The 24,540-nt window shown below is 49.8% G+C and overlaps 1 protein-coding gene across 2 annotated transcripts in view; it reads left to right on the top strand.

The window, feature by feature from the left end:
• Nucleotides 1-24,540, top strand: part of Ksr2 (kinase suppressor of ras 2) — a 379,014-nt gene that overhangs the window by 328,263 nt on the left and 26,211 nt on the right. For both annotated transcript variants that reach the window (XM_052755170.1, XM_052755169.1), the window contains exons 15-16: nucleotides 20,072-20,168; nucleotides 21,451-21,584. In XM_052755170.1, the coding sequence (XP_052611130.1) occupies nucleotides 20,072-20,168; nucleotides 21,451-21,584 (231 nt within the window). The remainder of the gene's footprint in view (nucleotides 1-20,071; nucleotides 20,169-21,450; nucleotides 21,585-24,540) is intronic.

Raw genomic sequence — 24,540 nt, forward strand, 5'->3', positions numbered from 1 at the left:
TCTATGGCCACCATGAAGATATTTCTTAATCTCTGAAGCAAACAGATCCTCACGATGTGCGCAGCAGAACTCGAGCTCCAGCCTGAAGCCGGCGGCAACTCAGGAAAGAAAACATACCCGTGTTTGCTAAGTGGGAAGAGAGAGGATATTGGCTCAGGAGAAAAATGTCATTTTTCAGTCAGTTGAGAGGAATGTTAACATATAACCTAGAAAACCAATGGGGGGGGGGACCCAGTCTAATTCTTCCAGGCTGCCTGCATGAAATTGCATCCAAGAACTCTGACATTTCACTCCTAATTTTGATAGAGAAGACATTTTCTGAGGCCCGATATTGGTAGCAGGTATACTGACTTTGTGGACTCCTCCCTGGCTGTAGGTGATCAGAATGTGTGTCCCAAATCAAAATGTTCAGAAATGGCATTGTTAACCAATGCATGTGTCCGTTCATCTGCTTATCCAGGCATTCAGCTGCCCCTGCAGGGAAGGGAGCTGGTTCTGGGGTCACGGTTCCTTCTAAGGCAAGCCTATCCCTAGAAGTCTGTCAGCCCGAGCAAAGGCAGGTAGAAGAAACCTCCAGAAACTGCTAGGCCAAATAGCAAGTTTGGGGTTGAAGGTGCACACAGGGTGAGCGGGGAAAAATGAGACAAGATACTGTTAGGATTTGAATGTGAAATGCCCCTTCAATCGGCTCAGGAGTTGGGACCCTGGGTGGGGGGTGAGGAACTTTGGGGACACATGGCTGGCTGGCTGCGTGCTGTCCACTAGAGGTGGACCTTGAAGATTATAGCCTGACCCTGTCCTGCTTCCTGCTTTCTGTTTGGTGATTGACAGAGATGTAACTAGTTGCCCCCTGTGCCTGCCACACACTCCCACCACCACACCTTCCCCCACCATGATGGACTGCACCCCCCCCCCATCCCCTTCTCCTTGCCAACTATGACCCAAAATAAATCCCTCCATGAAGCTGCTCTGTTGGGTGTTTGGTCACAGCAAAATTGGAATGGCCATGCAAAAACGAGTCAGTTTGAAAGAAATGGGCGGTTGTTTTAGCTCCTCTTCCCTTGCTGTGGTAAAACACCGTGAGGGAGAAAATCCATAGGAGGAGCTTATTTGGGCTTGTGGTGCCAGGTTAAGAGTCAGTCACGGCAGGGAAACTTGGCGGCGGGTGTGGAGACTGGAGAGGGAAGCTGATGGTATATGTGACCCAGAAGCAGGAGGCGGAGAGCGAACTAGGAAGACACAGGTGTTTAAACTCTCACAGCGCCCCTTCAGTGATGTACTTACTCCAGCAAAGCCACTGTTCCCAAGTCTACCCAAACAGTGTCATCAGCTAGGGACCAAGACTGGAGGGGGGCCATCCCATTGAAACCACCGTAGCAACTGAGGAAGAAAAAGACAGAATGGCGTGTGTTACGTCAAGGCTCACATCTGCAGAGTCAGCCAGCCGTGGATGGGAAAATAGTTGGGGACAAGTTCTAGAAAGTTCCAAAGAGGAAACATTCGAATCGCTTGCACAGCCCATAGTACACTGAATCCATTTGGGTGGATCGATCACAGCATGTCCGGCTGGGGCCCCATCTCACGATCTTCAGGCTTCCCCCAGCCCTCCCTCTCGTGTTGCCCGTCTGTGTCCCACTCTGTGAGGTTAAATCAGCCATGTTTGTGTCTGAACGGGACACGTACGAGCTGTTGCTTTTTCTTCTCCCTGAATGCCGTGGCGTCAGAGCCGCTTGCAGAACGTTCACATTACAGAAAGTCAGCATCTCTGTGTCTTAGAGATGTTGTTATGTAAACTATCTAGAGATGATTTAAAAGGACCCAGGACCATGTGCAGATGTTATACATTGATGCGGTGCCGTCTGCAGAGTTTGGCATCTGCAGGGCGGGATCTTGGGACCAGAGGGGACAGCTGGGGTTCACTTAGGACTAAATGGTGCCAACTGAGAGGTGTATCACAAAATGGGTGATTTCGTAAAAACGGATAGTGCTGGGGACCTGGGAGAGGCTCAGTCGATAAAATCCTTGCCATGCAAGCCTGAGGACCTAAGCTTGGGTCCCCAGCATTTACATAAAAGCCAAATACAGCAAAACAAAGTCTGTATTCTCAGAGCTAGGGAAGTGGAGGCAGGAGGATCCCTGTAGCTTGTTGACTGGACATTCTAGCTAAAGTGGGGTGCTCCTGGTCAGTAAGAGATGCCTCAAAAAATAAGATAGAGAGCAATGGAGGAAGATACGTAATGTTGACCTCTGCTTTCCACATGCACAAGCTCCCACATGTACACACACACACACACACACATACACACACACACACACACACACACACACACACGTGCACACACATAAGTGCACGCATGCACATGGGCACCAGCAAAGAAGAATTAGTGGCTAGTGTCTTGCTCTGCATTACCCATGCTGTGCTATAGAATACTCACGGCTATCCTGACATGTGACTGTGAACACCAGCCCCATTTTACACACCAGGCCAAAAAGCCTCACTTCCCAAGAATTCTTTCCACTTCAGCAGCATGACTTCAGTAATGTCATGAACAACTCAAGGTCATGGAAGCAGAACACCTGAGCTCTGGATTGGGGGCACAGGGGTGACACCCATCACTTGAGGGTCAGACCCTGTGCTTTCATTTCCCCCATGGGGGCCAACCACACCCACCCGCCTGACTGTGACTCCCATGATATGGTAACCTCTGTGACAGTGGGTGGGACAATCAGGGAACTTGGGATTGGGGCTGTGGTCCTGATGCAGAATGAGCATCCTCATTGGCTCTGGATCTTCTTGCATGTCCCCCGGCCCAGGTCAGAGTACCTTCCACTTCAAATCGCCGCCAGGCAGCAGCCAAATTCACACATAACTTTGATAGCAAAAGTGGCTACACATTGCTTGGGATCCCTCTATCTCCATCCTTCAAGTTTCATAGGAGCTGGAGTGTCTGAGGGATTTTCCAGAGGTGGGGGCAGGGGTGGGGGTGGGGGTGGGGTGGGCAAGATTACCCAGTCGAACATCAGAAAAGAATTCTCTCAGAGCCCTGGAGTTGAGAGCTTATGGGGCGGGGGTGGGAAGAGTGGTGGGGTAGAGGCGGGGCATGGAGAGGGGGAGAGCACACGTGAACTTGACTTGTGATTTCACCGGTCTCTGAGAAATTGGCAAAGGCTTACATTTTGTTCCTGCACCTTCTAAATTGGGTTTTTGGGAACTGACAGGGCTTTCGATGGGAACAGATTAACAAGGTGAGGCTTGGCGGCTAATGGAAATATTCGTAATAGGGATTACAAGGAGGTTTTTTTTTTTTTTTCTTTTCCATCTTGCCTGTAAGGAATGTGACAGTCTTTGGGGGCACAGCACCCCTTGTCTCTAATCTCTCTGGACACTTATCTTCTGTTTTTAAATGATGGAGAGGGGAGGTCACATCCCCGCGGTGACTGGCTTGCTATCTGGGACAAACTAGGGAAAGCTATTAACAAAAAAAACATGAAATTGAATCTCACTGAGCAGAGATTCCCATTTGCCTGGAGTTCCTTCAAAGCTGCTCCACGGCCGGGTTTTGTGCAGATGGAGATGTCCATGGGCATTTGTGTTAAAAAAAAAAAAATACCATGTTTCTTAAACATCAAGAAAATACAATCCCATGCCAAGGGACTACAGCATCTCTGTTACTTTGGCTCTTGTTCATTATCTACCTGCTTCTCATGGCCTCGATTCACCTAGTATTTTGAGATCCACGAATCTACTATCATTGCCAGTATTTATGGAGCACTCTCTATGATCTGATCTCTTCCAATGTCTGTTGGAATTATTATACGTTTTTTTTATTGATTTTTGTATCTGTGGGCACTCATGTGCAGTGGCATATGCATGGAGGTCAGATGACAGACTATGGAGGTCAGTTCTCTCCCCCCACGGTGTGTTCGCTCCCTGCTGATTGACCCTGGGTCATCAGACTTGACAGCAAGTGTCTTTACATGTTAAGCCATCTTCTCTGGCCTTTGCCTATCTTTTAGTCAGGATAGGATACGTGCAAGCTGTACCGACAAACGACCATGAAAAACTGCCACTTATTGTAATTCATTCACTGAAGTCAGCCGCGGGTTGGACCATCCTCTGCGGTACCCTTTTTCCATGCAGTCTCTCAGGCATCTGGTCTGTGTAACCTTGTGACTCTGTGTGTCCCGGCAGAGCCGCCGTAGTCCTGATGGCACAGAGAGAAGGACAGACTGGACATTAGGCAATGGGCTTCCAAGTTCCCCAGCTTGAAAGGGACAGGGCTCCCTTTTGATTGGCTGGAGCCAGTCACATGGTTCTGCATAACCAGGAAGAATGAGGAAGAAGGCACCATGGGATGGGATTTGGTGGAGATTAATGCTGTACTATCCATGTAAGAGTTTTCCAATTAACTTCTCCCAGGCGGCCATTTATTTTAAGTAACTTTTCTAAATGCTTATGATTAGCGAGATCTACATTGGTTCTGGAACCTAGCTGTGCCTGGCTCCAGATTCCAAGTTTCTCATCCCTAGTTGTGACCACCCCGCCCCACTCCACCCCTGCCCTGTCTCCCGTCCACTCTGTTTCTCCTGAAAGTGAATGATCCTCTTAGCAGAGTGCCTCCCCCTCCTCCCATTTTCTCCATCTCTATCAGGGGTGTGAATTTCTTTTCGCTCTAGGATCCAACCTGGCTTTGCCACCCCGGCCCTCGTGAGTTACCTAGAGGTCCTCTGGTATCTGCTTCCAAGGCTCTGAGAGACGGAACACAGGTGTTTTTTGCTGTGTGGGAGCAGAGCAGAGGTTGCATAGTATGTGGGAGACCCTCCCTGCTGTGACGATGGTGCTGTGGTAGGTCTTATTTCCCCCCTTTCCCAGCACACGGAGTCTCAGTAAATACAACCATTAAAAAAACAACAACAAAAAAAAAAAAAAACAAGAATTTTTGATTTCTATGAGTTCCCTTATAAAATTGTACTAAAATGTAAATTTAAAACATTTCAAAACCTTAAGAAAAAAGCACTCTCTCTGTTGACAGCCACCGTAACACCCACCCACCACCCCATTTCCTTCAGCATTCTCCCATTGACAGCCACTACAACTCCCAACATCCCCCCTGCCTATAGCAACCTCAATTTCCACTTTGCAAAGGATTGATTTTGGGGGAGGCAAAGTGGACACAGAGCAGTCTCCAAGGGCAAGAGGCCAGTTCTGGCCTTGTCATGAAGGTGCTCTGGGTTGCTGTCCCTCACTCTAGTCATGAGCATGCACCTGCTACACACGTAAGGACATGCAGGGACCTCTACATACATAGATCTCAGCATGGGGCATCTTAGAACGTACCTATATAAGCAGAAGTCGGCTTAACATCGCTGTAACACAGGATCCTTATGAAAACAGAAAGAATGGCTTATTTGTGTTCAAGTCCAAGATGGGGCAGTTCTTGGCCTGGGGCTCTAATGAGGTCAAGTATATCACGGTCACACAGTAGGAGCACACAGAGGTAGGAATTGTGTCTTGGCTCACTGCTGTGACAGAACACCCTGAGACAAGCAGCAAACTGAAGAAGGGAAGTTTTGATTTTTGCCCTCAGTTCCAAGTGGCATCTACTATTCCGGAAGCTGAGAGTGGGTGCTGGTGCTCGGCTCACTGTCTCCTTTTTATCGAGTCCAGGATCCCAGTCTGTAGGATGGTACCAACCACAGTTAAGATGGGTCTTCCCATCTCAGTTAAGCCAGCCTAGGAACTCCCACACAGGCATGTCCATAGGCTCGTCTCCTAGGTGATTTTAGAGTCTCTCAAGTTGATAGTATGAATTACAAAATGCCCTAAAAACCATGAGTCCTCACCTCTAACAGGTCCCCAAGACCTCATAAGGCCAAGGCTTACATCTTTTGGGGACACTTATCAAAAACCATAGCAATAAATATTCATTCTTGCTTGTACTTTTGTTCACGTACCCGGACATGTGAATGTGCATGGACATGTGTGCACAGGAAAGGGAACAGATGTGTTTGTGCTCACAGGAACTATAACAGACACATTTACACCTATGTCTTTTCATGTCACTATGGCAGTCCTGTGGCAGTCCTGTGGCAGTCCTGTGGCAGTATCTTGGGTCACTTTGCTCTTGTGGTCCCACCCAAGCCAGGTGTCTGGAAGGAAAGCCTTCTAAGGCAATTTTTCCTTTCTTAGGTGGACACTTACCCAGCTTATTGTCCGTGTGAGTGTGGTGTTGGGTTCTGAGCAGGGGATGGAGGAGTGGGGAGAGGCAGGAGATGTGGACTTGAGTTGGGCATGTCCCTCTCTGGCTGGTAGCCATGGGCAGCACAACCAACGTCTACCCTATGGAAGGTTGGTTCTTTAGCTGGCTTTTCTGCACTGGTCCCCCTCTGGTCCCTTCTCCCTCAGAGCTCAGTCCCATCGCAAGCACAGTGTTGTCTTTACACCGTTGACACTTGGTGGCACTGTCTTGTGCCATGTCTGTTCTGCTACCAGACTGGATGTCCCCAAGGCCAGCATGGTGCCCGGCAGGGACTCTAGCGGAGGGTGAGCCTAGCACTTGCTTGGAGGTGTGAGGCTGAGTGAATGAAGGAGTGAGTATAGGGAGAGAAAACCCATTTGGCCCTGACCCTCCCTCACTATGGAGAAGAGCGAGGGGCCCATTTTTGTCCTGGTTAGCTTTCATTGTCAACTCAACAGCAATCTGGAGTCATCTAAGAGGAGAGGCCTGGACTGAGGAATTGTCTAGATCATATTGGCCTGTGGACACATCTTTGGGGGATTGTCTTCATTATGATGGATGCAGGAGGGCCCAGCACACAGTGGGTGGCACCATTCCCTAGGCAAGTGGACACGGGTTGTATAAGAAAGCGAGCCAAGCATGAACCTATGAACAAGCCAGTGGGAAGCACCCTCCATTGTTCCTGCTGTAATCCTTTGTGAGTGAGTGAGTTCCAAGTTGGGGTTGATGCTGAACAGAAAAGCTAACAGATCTGCCTTCAGGTTCCTCTTTGAGTCCCTGCCCTGACTTTCCTCAATGGCACACTGATCTGGAAGTGTAAGATAAATAAACCCTTTCATCTACTAAACGCTTTTGCTTAGAGTGTTTTATCACAGCCACGGGAACTAGAACAACACTCACATTTCTCATCCACAGAGCCTCAGTTCTTAGGGTGGCAGGGGAGGGGGCCACAGGTCTCTCCTGTGAATGATTGGCCACCATCGCCCAGAAGCAGCTGTAGACATCTACAAACCCAGTGTGGCCTAGAGCCAGATTGTTAAGGACAAAGACACTTGAATCTTAGCTGATGTCTCTACGTCACTCTCTGCCTTCTGGATCATTTTCAAGTATTAAAGATGTAAACACCACTGGCCATAAAGCAGGCGCTGGGCTAGGTATGACCCTCAGGCTGTGGCTGGCAATTCTTCACAGACCTAGGTGTCTTCTTCACTTTCCTAAGTTCCTGCATGCCACTGGCCTGGAGCAGGGTGAGCAGAGAGCTAGGGGACTCTGGGCAAACTGGACCCACTCTCTGTCCTCCACCCTGTCCTGATGCAGAAGGATCCCGAGTAAGTCATTTGCTCTTCTGTCCATGCATACCATGGTATGCACCCCACACACATAATAAGTGTAAGTTTTAAAATAAAAAATGAATAGTAACAGGGGCTGGGGGTGTAGCATACACACACACACACACACACACACACACACACACACACACACACACACACACACACTAATAGCCCCGTACCTATCTTTTTCACTAGGGACTGAACTTTTCCAGGGAAGACACATTGTTTGACTTTTCTGGGATTTATGTGTTTGCCATGTGCCCGGAATTGGCAAAACCAGGTCACCAGATAGGAACAGCAAACATGCCCAAGCTGCTTGGAGCAGGGATTCGGCTCGGGCTGCCTGCGCGCTGTGCTTTGACTCTGTGTTTCTTTCTCATCAGCTCAGTATTTTCCAAACTCGCTGCAGAACAAACACACACGCTGGTCTCACTTCCGTCTGACTCAGAGGCCCTCCTCCCTCCTCCCTCCTCCGTTTACCCTCTTTCTCAATTTATAAAAGTAACATGAGTTTATTGGAGAGAAATTAGAAAGGAGCGATAAGCAGACAGAAAATGTGCAAAGCCCCAGGTCCCAGCACTCGGAGATAACTCCGCCAATACCCTGCGATCCGTCCTCTTTGTGGGTTTTCAATGCATATAAATTAGGTGAGAGATGTATACATTTTTTTTAAAACAGCGGTTCAGTTTACTGTTCAGATGAAAAAGACGTTTGACTCCGGCCAACAACAAATGCTCATAGGGTTCCCATATCCAGTCCTGGAAGGCTACAGGGTCAACATTTATTTGGCCCTCTAGTTGTCTGTGGTACCTGATGGGGTGGGGGGCAGGAAATACCACTGTGCTCAGTTCATGATGTAGACCCAGTGTTAAGAGAGACACATAAGGGGGCTGGAGAGATGGTTCAGTGGTTAAGAGCACTGACTGCTCTTCCAGAGGATACGGGTTCAATTCCCAGCACCCATGTGGTAGCTGACAACCGTCTGTAACTCCAAGATCTGACACCTTCACATAGACATACATGCAGGCAAAAGCACCAATGCAAATAAAATTTAAAAAAATAAAAATAAAAAGAGATAGAAATGTAAGACGTACCTTGGTGGTGTACCCTGCTCTCCCCAGCCCTGATGGGCACAGGACCTTATGGCTTGGGGGACAGATATTAGAGTCAGGCCTGGAAGGTGATGTCTGCTTCTGGTTCCAGCCAGAACAACCTGCTTCTTGATCTGCTGTGTCACATGTCCCCACTGGCACCTGTGGAGCAGCCCCCGCCTCCCCACCATGCTGGACTTCCTCCCTTCAAGGCGTCTCTGTTGTTAATTCATCACAGAGGCTGGAACATTCACTAGGATAGGAAGATTGTCTCCCCTGAGCTCAATGGAAGAACAGGATTCCCAGGGTGACACTCTTGAAATCAGGGGGCCACTCCTTTGTGAAATCACCCTTCCCCAGAGCTCTTAGAAAGTCCTAGAAAGACGTGAAGATTCAAGGTAGGAACTCACATCTGGAGCCTATTGCTTCCTGTGGTGGCGGGAGGATTCTGGCTTGCACACAAATGTGCCCTTTGTAAATAGCATCCCTGCCCTAGGGAAGATGGCCACAAGAAACTCTGTGGCTTGTCCAAGAAGCCTCCAAATAATGGAGTCCATCGCTTTATCTCATTTCATCTCTAATGAGTGCTGAGGAGAGGGTGTTCACTCTGAGCATACCTCATAAAAAGAATAAAAGCACAGAGCCCGTGGTCCCCCTGTGGGTGTTATCATCCCTCCCCGCCACACACACACACACACACACACACACACACACACACACACACACACACACACACCTACCTGTTCCCAATTTCACAGAGCACTGTGACTTCCAGAGATCTCTGGTGACTTGATGTTTGAGATCATACACCCTGGAGACTCAGGACAGTTTTACCAGGGCTTCTCTTTCTGAAGTGTATGCTCTGAACTAGGTAGGCTTGCTGCCTCAGTTTTCTGATCTGTCCTGTGGGAATAGTCATAGAATCTCGGAGCTCCAGGAAAAGCATTACACAGAGCTGGGGAGCCGTCTCGGGCAGTAAAGTGTTTACCTCGCAAACACAAGGACCTGAGTTCGATCCCTGGGAACCCGTGGAAAAAGCTGGGCGAGGTGTGCATGCTGGGAGGCAGAGACAGGGAGGGGGATCCCTAGGGCTTGCTGGACAGCCAGATGAACCTGAAGGGCGAGCTTCAAGTTCAGTGAGAGACACTGTCTCAGAAAGAAAGGGAGGGAGGAAGGGAAAGGAGGGAGGGAGGGAGGGAAGGAAAGAGGGAGGGAAAAGAAAAAGAATGCAGAAAATAAAATAATTTTAAAATGAAGTAAATGGATAATTCTGAGGAACAACACCAGAGCTCATCCTCCGGCCTCTACATGCACAACACACACACACACACACACACACACACACACACACACACACACACACACTCACTCACACATACGCATATACACACACACACGCACGCACGCACGCATGCACGCACGTTTAAGCACACACATTCTCACCCATGTATTAAATGAGATGATTCAGCTAATGAACATTGCCTGGAAGCCTCCGCATTGTCCCTGACAGTCTAGGTAGCCCTAGGTTACTGTCCCCCCAAACAGGATGCTCCTGACCTTCTTGGGGAGACTTCATACACTTAATTAGAAGTGGTCCCAAGTCAGCAGAGTCCCTGCCCTGGAGCAACAGGATGTAGGAAGGACCTCCACTGTGCCTCTCCACTGACCAGCCCTGACTACCTTGTCAGTGGGACTCCTCCAAGCTTATTCCTGTTTCTCTCAGTCTACTCTGCTTTCATCTATTCCCCCGTCACCTGTCTCCTCCACGAGACTCTCCACTCTGAGCAAGGACTCCCCCTCTTGTCTGTAGCCACACACACCGCGGTTGCATTTGAGGGGAAACCCAGCGCGTTCCAAGCCCTCACTTGCCGAGCTTGATTCGTTTTACAGAAAGCAGCGCCTTCCACTGTAGAACCTTCCGTCGGCCACAATATTAAACTCAGGATTTGATTTCTGTTTTTTTAGTGCTTTTTCCTGCTGTATTTCTTTCTGCATCCATTAGGGAGTTGGGGGGCGGCGGGGCGTCTAGCTCTCTGTGTGGCGGTATGAGGAGTCCAAGATGCCTTTGAACAATGTCCTGGACTGTGCTGGGCCTCTCGGGGTGACAAAAGGCTACTGCTGCCTGCAGATCTGCATTGAGCTGGAGGTCTCACCTCCCAGATGGCATTTTCCAGTCTCGAATGTTCTCTCCCATCCAAGTGAGACCAGAGAGAGTGAATGTCACCAAGTATCCAACAGCACCGGGTCATAGGATGGCGAGGAGAATGCAGGATGGCCAGAACCACATATCTCAGGCCTTAGAGGGTCAGGGCAGCCAACTTCTGGCCACTTAACAGAGATCTCAGATCCAGCCCTAGGAAGATGGACCACAGAAAACCCACAGAGAATGCATGTCTCCCTGTTCCTGCCTGCCCTCTCCGAGTCTGCAACAGTGTTTGGCAGGAGGAGAGCAAGACAGAGCTGAGTTATCAAAAGCTAAGCTCCAGGGTCAGAGGAGATGTCCCAGGGTAGAAAGTGCTTGCTTGCTGCACAAACGTAAGGACCCAATTTGGGATCCACAGCAGCTGTGTAAACATCTGGAACCATGTACACATCTGGTGCTGGGTCAGCCGAATCAGTGAGTGACCCTGCCTCACAACATAAGGTGGGGAAACATTGAGAATGACAGCTGACGTCAGTCTCTGGCTCCATGTGCGTCAACCCCTCACAACACTTGGCCCCCATTTGCAAATCCAAGATTCTCTCCCCTGAGGTCTAGCCTCAGCTCATTTCGACACCATTTTTTTTTTCTTGCCCAGCTTGGATGTGAGCCTACCCCCAAGCAAGCCCTTCCTTAATGGGACTCTGTAATTCTTCATTTCCTAGGCACACACTGGGTTAAGCAGATGACAAACCGTCGGTACTTCCCGTTTTTATAAGCAGCTAACCTGGCATATTTTTTTTATTATAAACTCCCAGAGTCCTGAGGTTTTAATATCTTCAGTGTTAGATTCACGGAAGACTTGGAAGTTGGAGATTGCCCGAGGCCAGAATTTGATGGAGTGTGCGACTTGTCACCCTGAATATGATTTATTGGCTCCGGGGAGGGAGAAAGAGCATGGGACAATTAAATGGGACTCGAGTGTTGCAAAGTTGGGGCGAGGATGCTGAGTCGAGTGAACGGCAGACATTTGTAAATCTCCCTGACAGCTGCAGAGCTTTAAAAATAACAATTGATTTATAAAAAAAAAAAAAACAACCAACTGCCCTGGGAGCTCAAGGAAGTTGGAGCCCAGGACTATTCCGCCTAGCCCTGACTTAGAAAATTCAACACTGAAACAAGCTCTAGGCAGCCTGTTCTTGACTGGGTTACTCAAGCACCCTTGGTGGCATCCTATCTCAGGGCTTAGCACTGGCTGGGCCAGCAACTGGGACTCTTTCTCCCGATTTTTTTTTTTTTTAACCTGCCCAGCTTCTTCATTAATCTCTTAGTGTCGAGGTGGCCTCCCCAGAGTAGCCTTCTGCAAGGCCACTTTATCACCTGAACCATACACATCCCCAGCCCCAGGGGTGACAATTTTTATCAATATCTAAGAGTCACGACTCATGTAGTGCATGCCCTGGCCAGAGACGACAGGCACAGGGTGCCACGAATCAGTACTACCTGCTTGCTGGATGGGTGTCTCATTGCCGCTGTCACAAACAGCCAGAAACTTGGAGACTGAAAGAATAAAAATCTATCTTAGATGTCAGCTGTCCAAATGGGACTCCCTGGGTTAAAATCCTGGGACTCTAAGAGTTAAAATCCCAGTGTGGACAGGGCTGTGTTCTCCCAGGAGCTCCTGCGAGAGACCCTCTGCCTGATTCTCTGGCTTCTTGCACTGTGGTGCATCCTCCGGAACTGTCTGAGTCCGTGCTGGTGGTCTGGATTCGTGATGCATTTCTCTGCCTCCCCCCACCCCCACTCTCAGAGCTGCCCCTGCCTCTTTGTTTTCGTCGCTCTGGAGCCACCACGATTCAGAATTGTCCCATCACCTCACCTTGAGTCGGTCACATCCGCAACACTCTTGTGCACTATGGATGCCCGTCAATGGGACACTGTAGTTTGGGGATCGCTGTGTTAGCGTTTAGAGGTGGTTGCCCCCTAAAAGACCAGCACCATCCTCTCTCTCCCCATCATCCACACCTGCTCTGGGTCCCTTGGACTTGGCGATGAGCAGTCAGGCACAGAGAGAGGAAGTCAACCTGTCGCGGCTCCTATCTGTGTCGATGAGACCATTTGGACAGAGACCCTTCGAGGTTGACCTTGCAGGATGGGCTTGTCTCCTTTCCGACAAGCCAATGGTAGGCTGGCTCACAACACAGATTTTCCACTCCAGAGCCATCTTGGCTAAAGGCTTGCTGTACTACTTGGATAAAAAGTTCAAGGCAGCTTTGGGGCTGCTGCCAGAGGCCAGGCTAGAGGGGGTGGGGTGGCCTGTAGAGAAAGCAACACCCTAGTCTTTGTGCCTCTATTTAGAGAAACTATTCTGTTGCTCAGAGATACCAAGGGGTGTGTGTGTGTGTGTGTGTGTGTGTGTGTGTGTGTGTGTGTGTGTGTGTGTGCGCCCACACCGCCTCAGACACTAAAGGAGAACCAGTTAAACCCATGAGTTACTGAAGCACCTTGTACTGACCTCCATATTAATGCTCCCGAGCATAGCAGACTCCATTAATCTTCATTGCCTTTGATGATAATGGTAGAGATGTCACAGCTGTACTTAACTGAAGATCTATGTGCACCAGGGTCTCAGAGAAAGGTGCTGTGGAGCAAAAGATGGACTCATAGAGCATAAGGGCCCAATCCAAGAAGCCCAGATCCCAGTGCCAGCTCTGGACAAAGGAGAGATATTTGACACAGCCATGTTCTTGGCAGCATTGGCCAAGACATGAATGCTGGTTACTTTTATCTGTCAACTTGATACAACCTAGACTTACCTGGGAAGAAAGTTGCAATGAGGGAATGTCAGCAACAGTTCGACCTGCGGGCATGTCTGTGGGGTTGCCTTGATGGTTAACTGAAGTGGGACGACCCATCCTGAATGTGAGCTGCACCCGGGCTGGGCCCTGGACTGTGTAAGAGTAGAGAGAATTGAGTAGCCAGCAAGATGTGTTTCTCCTCTTTGCACTCATGACGGAGTATGATATGACGTGACCTGCTTCCTCCTTGACCACTCCTCAGTGAGGAACTGTGACCTGGACTTGTAAGCAGGATAAAGGGTGTCACGGCAACAGAAATGGGACCAACCCCAGTCTTCTGGTGAACAAAAGGGATGCTCTTCAGCCTTTGAAAGAGGAGACTCTTCCCTTTACAACAACAGCAATGAGCCCGAGGACGCTACGCTTGGTGGATGGAGGCAGACACAGAAGTCGGCTACCATGTCGTCTTACATGGAAAGCCTTCAAAAGCCAAGCTCAACCAAGCGTGGTGGTGCGTTTCTGTAATCACAGCACTTGGAGGTGGGGGTGGGGGTGGGGGCTGAGGTAGGAGGAGCTAGAGTTCCAGGCCAGCCTGGGCTACACAGAGAGACGCTTTCTCAAAATCCAAGGGCTGGGGATGCAGCTTAGCAGCAGAGTGATTACCTAGCATGCAGAAGTTGGATTCCTACACTAAAGCAAAAGAGGAAAAAAATTCGAACTCTTGGAAAAGGAAAGTGATGTGGGCTGGCCAGAGGCTAGGGGAAGGTGAGAGAACTGGAGAGATGTTGGTCTAAGGACACAAAATTTCTTATAACCAAGTTCAAGGTGTCCGTTGTTTGTCATGGTAACTTTGGTTGGTACACTTATATATGCAATAATCACTAAGAACAGTGTTTATTTTCAGCCCAAAATTAATATGTTTAGAGTACATATGCCAATAAGCTTGGATTAGTCATTCTACAATACATTTTCATCAAAATATATTGTATACAATCAATAAATGCAATTTTAACTTGCCAAATGAAAAGAATCATCTCAGCTGGACCTGGTGGCAAAGGCCTGTAATCCCAGCTACTTGAGGAGCTAAGGCAGGAGGATGCCTGGGCTACAGAAGGAGTTCAAGGCCAGCCTGGGCCACTTAGGGGGACCCTAGCTCAAAATAAAAAGTAAAAAAAGGCAAGGACTGGGGATATAGCTCAGTTGTAGGGTACTTGTCTGACCTGCATGGGGCCCTGGGTTCCCTCCTCAATCACTATGACAACAAATCCTCTTGGACACTCTTTGAAGTAGAGGTGAGACCACGTTGCAGAGACTCAAGGTGCCCTCCATCAGAGCATGCACTGTTGATGCGCCACCAAGAAAGATGGACAACGCCAGTGCTACTCTGCCCTGCCACTCACTGCTAGACACGCTCTGTTTTCTGAGATGTTACATATGAAAGTGCGTCTTGGAGTCTTTGAAACACCGTGAGAACACCGCCCCTCCTACCATGGCAGACGCTGGCTGCATCGAAGGCCCTCAGCCTTGGTGTTAACTCCATCTTACCGATGAGGATACTGTGGCTTCTGTCCCTTCAGGTGTCACGAAGCTGGCTGTAAATGACCGTAGAGATTTAGGGTCAGCTGATATCTTTTGCCCTCCAGATGCCCCACCCTTCGCATGGCTGCGAAACACTTCTGGTGACGGTGCACTCACTCAGTGGGAGAAAAGCTGGGAGACGTTTACGTGTGTGTTGACACCTCAGCGGTACGTGGGAGTGGGTCTTTCCTGTGTGTGTGTTGACATCATGGCTGTGTTTGCGCTCCCACCCTGGATCTCAGCATCTGGTCCTGTAAAGCAGGAAGGTGACAGAGACAGACCTCGCAGGTCTGGGAGGATTCAGAGAGGTCACAATCGTCCCGAGGATGCAGTCAACGAACTCACCTCTTCTCCCTCCCGTCCTCACTTCCTACCCCAGAAGCAGCTGTTAGGGCCTCAGAGCCAGCCGCTTCCGTAGACATTGGAGCTGACTGGATTTTCTCACCTCAGCCATCCCAGCGGTCAATTTGGGTCGGAGCTGTCCACCTTGGTTCTTTGGAGACAGGGTCTCTCATTGGCTTGTGCCTCCTCCATTAGACTGGTCTGTCTGGCCAGCAAGCTCAGGAGCCTGCTTGTCTCTGCCTCCCCAGCACCAGCATTACAAGGGTGGGTTCTGGGGAATCAAACTTGGGTCCTTGAGTTTACAAGGCAAACATTTTACCTACTTAGCCGTCTCCCCAATTTCCCTCACGTATTTTTAAAGTTTTTTTTTTTTTTCAAGTGATGACGTACCTGCCAAGGTATCCGTCTCATCAGGGCACAACACAGTGGCTGTCTGTGTTATCTGCTCCCAGAGACAAATGTGGAGCCAAGCCGGCCCCAGCCCCTGATGTTCATACACACACACACACACACACACACACACACACACACACACACACACACACACACGTATGCACGCATGCACACACGTGCGCACAGACACACACACACATGCAGAGACAGATATGCACAGAGACATACAGACAAACACACTCAGACACATACACACATACACACACACACACGTATGTACACATGCACACATGCAGAGACAGATATGCACACAGACATACAGACAAACACACTCAGACACATACACACATACACACACACACACACGTATGCACGCATGCACACATGCAGAGACAGATATGCACACAGACATACAGACAGACAAAACACACACACACACACACACACACACACACACACACACACACACACACACACACACACACACACTGGCATCACTCTGCTGGCTTCTAGCACACAGGCCAGTGGTAGAATCTTCCAGCCGTCTCCTGAGGCTGGCTCCCACCCTGTGAGCTTTATCCTGCTTTCTGCTGTCTGCTTATTTTACACAGTGTGGTGTGACTATGTTTTGTCGTGTGGCTCCTTCGTAGTGTCCCCGGTGTCTGCTGATGAACACGGTTGTTTCATAGCTCCCGCTGCTATAACCAAATGCTGTGGACCAGGTAGCTTATAAAAAACAGAAACTCTGTCATCTATCTGGAAGCCAAAGTCTGAGACTAAGAGGCCAGTGCAGGCCCCCACTTTGGCAAGGACTCACTCCCCATGTTTCAGACTGCCACCTTCACACTATGTTCTTGCACGGTGTGAAGTCACGAACTCTCTGGGGAAACTTCCCTAAGGGTCCTCTCCCATCATCCCCTCACCTCTGTTGGATCACACGTTGGGGGTCAAGGGTATCATTGTAAGAACTGTATAAAGGCCACAGTTTTTTAGGCCCTGACAGATTGCTCCCAGTCTGGGGCAAAGGTAGAAGCATTGCTATTAGAATTTTATGATGTTGTGGTTCGTATTTGAAGGTAAATGTGGGCATGTGTGTCTGCTGGGCGTGTATCCAGGCATCATCTGCATATTAGGCATTTGTAGAGGAGCCAAATCATGGCTGCACCGGCGTCCACGCTGGCCAGTACTGCTACTTGCTCAGCAGCCCCGTTTACTTAACGTCGTGAAGACAGGAAGCAGACGCTGTCCATGGTGGCCAGGAAGGAGCAGGAACAAAGACAGGGTTTCATATGGTCCCCCTGAGCTGTGGATGCTGGGAGTCTTGGAGGTTGGTGCAATTATTTGCTCTTCTGTGTGCATCAGGGAGAGCTCTGGTCTGTAATGAGTGTAGGTGGCCGCTGGAGAACGAGGTATCCAGGGGAGGGAATCCACCCACAGTCTTCCATCTCTGATACTTAAATGTCAACAGAGCAAAATTGGCTGCTCGGCCCGCCCTTCCTCCACCTCTAGCCGCAGAGGCTCGGCAAACTTGCCGCGGTGCCGCAAAGAGGGGGCCAGCCTTGAATCATCTTAGACTGCCTCCTGCCGATGAGCCGGGCGACCTTGGCCGAGTGAGAACCAAACCGCCTGTGAGTCAGCGGCTCTTGAAACCTTGCCCTGGGCAGGTGAAGAAAGGAATCTTCATCGGAGGTCATGCCTCTAGGTAGCGTTTGGGATGGTGAGTGGATGGATGGGTGGACGGACAGACAGATGGGCACACTAGAGAGACAGGTTGGCAGGCAGATGGGCAGGCAGAAGTGATCCACAGACAAATACACCATTTCTCCATTTGCACACATGATTGTAAAGGCCATGAGGACCCACGATGTGTTGTACAGGGAGCAGTGCCTACATTTTTACATACCCGAATCCTGATGAAGCAGGAAGTGTCGCCCCCATTTTATGATGCAGAAGCTAACTTACGTGTCGGGAGGTCTCAGGGTCATATGGCTACTATGGGACAGATCAGAAGCCTGATTCCATAGGGTGTGACTATTGTCCCCTAACCAGTGGGGTTGAACTTCCCTTCAGATGCCAGACACCAGGAGGGACTCTATCTCCTTCAGTCTGTATATTCATCTACAAAGTAGGTTTGCTCTGGTACATGAGGACGCTCTAGTCCAGAGAGACTGAGTGACCTATTCCAAGACATTTCAGTTAGCAAGACGCAGAGTCAGATTTGAACTGAGAGTCCTCATACCAGTACCCTTACTTCTACCAGGAATACAAGTCCAGCCTGAAACAAAGCCTGAGCAAACACCAGAGGAAGAATTTGAGCAAACTTCATGCCCAGAGTACTTTAGCAATAAAGCTATAAATGAAAAGAAAGGCATTCAAGCTGTTAATTTTATAGAGATGGAAAATTAATTACCATAATGACTTCCATACTTCTTTTAGGCAATGCTGGCTTCTGGGGACTGGGGACGCTCTAGTGAATACAGAACTCATTTCTTCCTTCATTCACTTCACTCATTCCTTGGGTGACTCCTCACAGCACCTGCTCCGTATACATCAGGAGATAAACTCACCAGGAAGGTTGAGATGTTGGGACGGGCAGACTGCAGAGTGAAAAGGTGTCGCTGCTGCCACACAATGTCCTTTCATCCTGTCAATTCATCTTCAACTACCAGTCCTTGAAGTAAACTCAATGAGGCTGCAAATGGGTTGAGCACCCTCCATCTAGGCAGGTGCCTGATTGGGTGACATTGTCCTCTTGACACGCCCCCCAGTGAAAAGGCTCAATAGACCATTTGCTGATGGTGCTCAGTGCACAGCAGCCACAGTTTCACTGCTCCTTCATCCCCGTCCCCACACGGGGACTCCCAGCTGGGACAGATGGCAGACAGTGCCGTCTGAGTGGTGTCTGAGGGCCCAGAAGTTATTGGTTTGTGACAGCTCTCCTTTGAGATGCTGGATGGGAGCCAGGCATGATGGCACAGGTCTGCAGTCCCAGCAGCTAAGAGGCTGTGCAGGAGGACCATGAGCAAGGCCAGCCTATGTAATGAGTTCCAGGAGAGCCTGAGCTATATGGTGAGAGTCTGTCTCCAAAAGAGCGAGGGAGGCTGGAAATATGACTCGTTTGTTTCAGTGCTGGCCTTAGAGGCTTGCGGGCCTGCGTTCAATCCCCTAGAAACCCGTGTAAAAAAGATACATACAATCTCAGCGCTAGGGAGGCAGGAAAGGGTTGGTCCCTGGGACTCACCAACCAGCCAGCCTAGTCTACTAGGTGAGCCTCAACTTAGTGAGATCCTATCTCAAAAAAACAGTGTCCAGCACCTGGGAAATGACAGCCAAAGTTGTCATTTGACGTCCATATGCGTGTGCACACAAGTAGATGTGCACCTGTGCACGCACATGTGCAACTGCCTACACACACATAAACATGCATGCACTGTATGCCGAGAGAGAGAGAGAGAGAGAGAGAGAGAGAGAGAGAGAGAGAGAGAGAGAGGAGAGAGAAAGACCCTAGGTTGAGGGACATGGCAGGCCCACTGTCTTCCCACTGTTCTATTGCTCTGAAGAGACACCATGACCAAGGCAACTATTACCAGAGAAAGCAATTAGTTGGGAGCTGGCGTCCAGTTTCGGAGGTTTAGTCCATTATCATCACGGAAGAAAGCATGGCAGCATGCAGGCAGACACTGGCGTGGTCGCTGAGAACTGCGTCCTGATCCATAGGCGGAGACGGGGTGGGTGGGGCTGGGCCTGACATGGACTTTTGAAACCTCAAAGCCCACCTCCCGGGACGTACTTCCTCAAACAAGGCCATACCTCCTAATCCTTCTAAGGCTTTCCAAGAGTTCTCCATTCCCGTGACTAAGCATTCCACTCTATGAGGGGCCATTCTGACGACCACCACAGACACTTCTGGACCTGGCTGGATCTGGCAGGGGTCTACATGGCAGGAAATGTCTGATATTATTAAGGGATCTACAAAGACGTCTTTGCAGATTGTCACCCAGAACCAGCTCTGGGGTTGGGTGCAAGGCCCGTTAAGGTCACACTGGTGCCATGGTGACACATCCTTTCAGTTCTTCGTGACTTCTGATGACTGTCGTGGGCCACCTTCCTCACCACGGCCAGCCCTTTCCCTGACTGACCCCGTCCTTTTGCCTTGCAGCCTCTGTAAGGGACGGACGCTCTACTCTGTGGTGAGGGACGCCAAGATTGTCCTGGATGTCAACAAAACCAGGCAGATCGCACAAGAAATTGTGAAGGTACTGTGAGTTCTGGGGCCCCTACCTGGACCTTACAAAGACCCAGCCTCCTCCGGCAGTCTCTTCAAAGGATCCTAAGACCCAGGGTCTGGGTTTAGACCACAAGTCTGGAACTCAATGACGTTAGATTTAGTCTAAAAAAGCCCCCGGTGGTATGTACAAAAGATCTGTAAAATGCAACATTAGAAATACTGCCTCAAACTCTGTTTTCTGGCTCATACCTCATGGTCATGATACCTGCATACAGGCGATGCCCAGTGGGTACAGATCAGCCACTCAGTTCTCTTGGGTAGTGCATCAGAAACTTCTGGGTCCTCTGCTAGAAGCAGCTGAAGAGAGGAAAGGCAAGGCCCAGCAGCCCGGTTCATGACAGGAATATGGGACAGAAATAGTTCACATCACAGTAGACCAGGAGGCAGAAAGTGAGACAGGAAATGGGCAGGGATAACATTCCTCCAAAGGCCTGCCCCCAGTGACCTATTTCCTCCAGCAGGCTCCACCTCCCAAGACCTTCTGAAAAAAAAAAAAAATGGTACCACCGATTAGGTACCAAGCATTCAAAACATATACCCGTGGGGGACATTTCAGATTCAAACCATCGCCATTAGGAACTGGTATACTGGAGTCCTGGAATTCCCATGAGCACCCAGCCATCCTGTCTCTCTGTGGCCTGGGAAACATCGAGTTGTTGAGTGTTGTCTTAGATGAAATCAGATAAGACGTCCCGAGTCTCCCGACAGGTGCCTTATTGGGGGGCTGCACCCAGGCTTTCAGTTCCCATCAGAAGTGGCAGGAATGATCTGTAGACGTAAATAAAGACATGATAAACTGCCTAGCGAGGCAAAAATAAGTCAAAACAATCTCTGAATCGCTGATAGATTTCCCTGTGTGTTCTTGATGTGGGGTCCTGAAAGGTCCCCTGGGTATCTCAGGTCATTCTTCAGGGCTGTGGGCTGAGTAACAGAGGAGCAAGGCCCCTTTAAGAAGGAATTGAGGGGAAATGGCTGGTGGGATTCCTTTCTCTGGTTTCCTCATCCTTTGTGGTGTCCCACTCTTTCCCTCTGGAATACACTTCTCTTCCTTTATTTCAGGAAGTAGAGTGGCTCCATGGAGATTGCTTTGCAGGAGTCTGTGGGTGATGGTGGTCTTGCGACTTGCATACCCTTTGTCCCCTGTGCTCCGTGGGTGGTCCCTCCACTTGGCCACCCTTGAGGATCCAAGCAGGGGTGACAAGGAAGTGCTGGGTCTGCCTCTCATGAGTCCCTGTCTTCTCATCTTACAGGGCATGGGCTACCTCCACGCGAAGGGCATCCTTCACAAGGACCTCAAATCAAAGAATGTCTTCTATGACAACGGCAAAGTGGTCATCACGGATTTCGGGCTCTTCAGCATTTCTGGGGTGCTACAGGCTGGCAGGTAAGAGGTGACAGAGGGGACCAGAGGGATTCTTGATACATGACCATGGGGCTGACCTGAGTGACTTAGATTATGGCTCGATCTTACAGTTGGTGGGGGTTGTGGCTAGGCTGCCATGCCAGCGGGGGTCATCAAAGTCCTTCCCTTATTCCCATGAGCTTAGTGTCTTGCTCACTTGTCCTGATAGTAGCACCTTTGAGTATGTGGCACAAGATCTAAGGCACCCCTAAATTTTATGAGCTCTTGCCTTGGGCTGGAGGACTTTCCTCCTTGCCTAAGGGGCTTCCCCAGGGGATGGGGATGGCCAAACCCTGAGTTCCAAACTGTCTTAAAAATTCATTTTAGCCCAGCAACCCAACACAGCTGAGAACAAGTGGTTTCAGGTCAGACCACCTGGGCCAGATGGGGGTCCACCCATCCTTAACCGTGACTGTGGTCAAGATAAGCAGTTATCTCTGAACTCGAGTTTCCTTGTGTGTTTGCAAATGCCTCACTTGTAGGGTCCTTATGAATTAAAACATGAGGATGCAGGACAAGCATTCAGCACAGGACCCTGAGTGGCATCAGATTCGGGGCAAATAGCTGTACTGCTGTGTTGTAATTAGCGCTCATTTGCATATACCTCCCCAGGATCACCCAGGGAATGATTAACCATCTTTAAGTAATTAACTCTCAGAGGCCACTCACCCTGGAGCCAGCCACGTTGAGTCAGCCATGCGAGAAACAGCTTGATCCCAAATAAACAGCCTATAACTCAGGAGGTCTGCCCTCGCGGATTTTAATTTGGAGTGTGTGCTGTGTACACACGCATGACACACACATCTGAACCCCCTGCATCATATAATGAATGGCCTCTCTCCGCAGGGAAGGCAGCACTGTGATTTCTCTCGTTGTGTTTAAGTTTCTGCCATTCTGGAGAGCCACTGGTTTCTTTCAGGGACATCCTCCTGCCTTCTCAAAGGATTTTTATCCCTGCTGTGAGCTACCTTTGAATTGGAGTCAGAGTGCTTGGAATTTAACAAAACATTACATAAGCTGTGTCTGGGGGTGGGGGTGAGGGGACGTACAGCAAGCAGCCTTGGTTTCTGTCTTCTGGTGTCGTCTCCGCCATCCAAACGGGATGTACGCAGTTTCTAGAACTGTCTATGGCACTACGAGAAGTAGCGGCAAACAGACAAATAGGCCAGTAGACACATGGAGGGAGGGAGTCCATGAAGGACTGGGTGGGGTTCCTTCCACAGCAGTGCCAAGGTCCCCCGGCTTGCCAGAGAGAACCACATTCACTTTCGTTTGCCCGGACCCTGGGGTCAGAGCAGGGTTCGGGACACAATTGGTGACGTCACTGTGAACCTAAGTACTTACGTGGGACTAGTGGAGGCTGGATAAGTGTTTTCTTTAACTTGATTTGGGGCTGGTCATAAAGTTAGAGCTCTCCCTCCTGGTGACCTGCAGTGTTAGCGAGTTCCTCACGGTGAAGGAAATACCAACCACACACCTATGAGCTTGAGGAACGATTTAGCGTGGCTCACCGATTCTTGGATTCAGCATGGCTGCTTGGTCCCATGGACTTGGACAGCCATCATGGAGGCAGGGTCCATGTGGAAGAGAACTTCTTCGCCCCATGGTGGACGGAAAGTGGAGAAGGAAAGATAGGAAGTAGCCAGGGACAAGATCCTCTTCGAGACTCACACCACCACCCTGTGACTTACTCTCCTCCAGCTTTGGTCTGCTTAGCTGAACCTCCCCCAATGGTACCACCAGCTGGGGACCGAGCCACCAACAGTGAGCCTTTGGGGACCACTTCACAATTAAAATGTAACACCTCGCTATATCTGCCTACTCTCCTTGTTATGGAAGGTGGGGGTGGGTGGAGCAGGAGTCTATGACTGTATTCCTTACTCTGTAGTATTGCTGAGGCCACACTGCAGAGATGAGGAAGGAGAAGCAGGGGGTGGGGGGTGAGGGTGAGGGGGGAGGTTGTGTCTTGGGTACTCTGTCCTTCCATTCCTCCTGTGAACTCAGTGTGGACCAATCAGGAAGAGAATCAAGCCAATTCAAAGATAAGGTGGCTTCTCGACCTGTCCAGACAATGTCCCCTCCCATCTCTGGCCTATCCTGGCTGTCAGCACACGTCCATCTAGTGTCAGGAGAGTGGAGTCTCAGGAATAATGTGCAACGGGAGCAAGAAGTTGGAGATAGGAGACACCATCAAACACGGAATAGTTGGGGTCCTGCTTAGCAGCCTGGGAGCGGATGGTGGGAGCTGAGGCAAGGGAGTCGGAATTACAGGCAGCAGCAACAAATCCATTCTCAGGAGGGAGGCCTAAGCTCCCAGGTCTGTGTCTCCATTCAGCCAGGCATCACATGGTCACTGAGAACTTTGTAGGGCATTCACCAACCAGGGCTACTATAACAGGGTAGCAGGTGGGGGGCTGCTGATGCGGTACACAGGTAATATTTTCTCCCAGTTCTCGGGCATTAAGGTCAAGGCCTGGCTGACTGTTTCTGCAAAGAGTTTTATTGCAGGCTTATTGATGGCTACTCTTCACTCTGTCCTTGTATGATCTCTCAGATAGATGGGGCGGGAGGTGGGGGTGGGGGAAGAAGGGCTTAGGGAAGAGAAAGAAAGAATGGAGAAAGAGAAAGAGACAAAATTCTCATGACTGTGCTGGCTTAGTTTTTGTCAACGTGACACAAGCTAGAGTCATCAGAGAGGAAGGAGCCTCAGTTGAAAAGATGCCTCCATAAGACTGGGCTGTAGGCAAACCTGTAGGGCATTTTCTTAATTAGTGATTGATGGGGGCGGGGACCCAGCACATTGTGGGTGGGGGCCATCCCTGGGCTGGTGGTCCTGGGCTCTATAAGAAAGTAGGCTGAGCAAGTCATGAGGAACAAGCCAGTAAGCAGCACCCCTCCATGGCCTCTGCATCAGCTCCCGCCTCCAGGTTCCTGCCCT

This window comes from Peromyscus californicus, unplaced genomic scaffold (assembly GCF_007827085.1).
Source record: "Peromyscus californicus insignis strain IS unplaced genomic scaffold, ASM782708v3 Scaffold_2__1_contigs__length_46816999, whole genome shotgun sequence".
Lineage (NCBI taxonomy): Eukaryota > Metazoa > Chordata > Mammalia > Rodentia > Cricetidae > Peromyscus > Peromyscus californicus.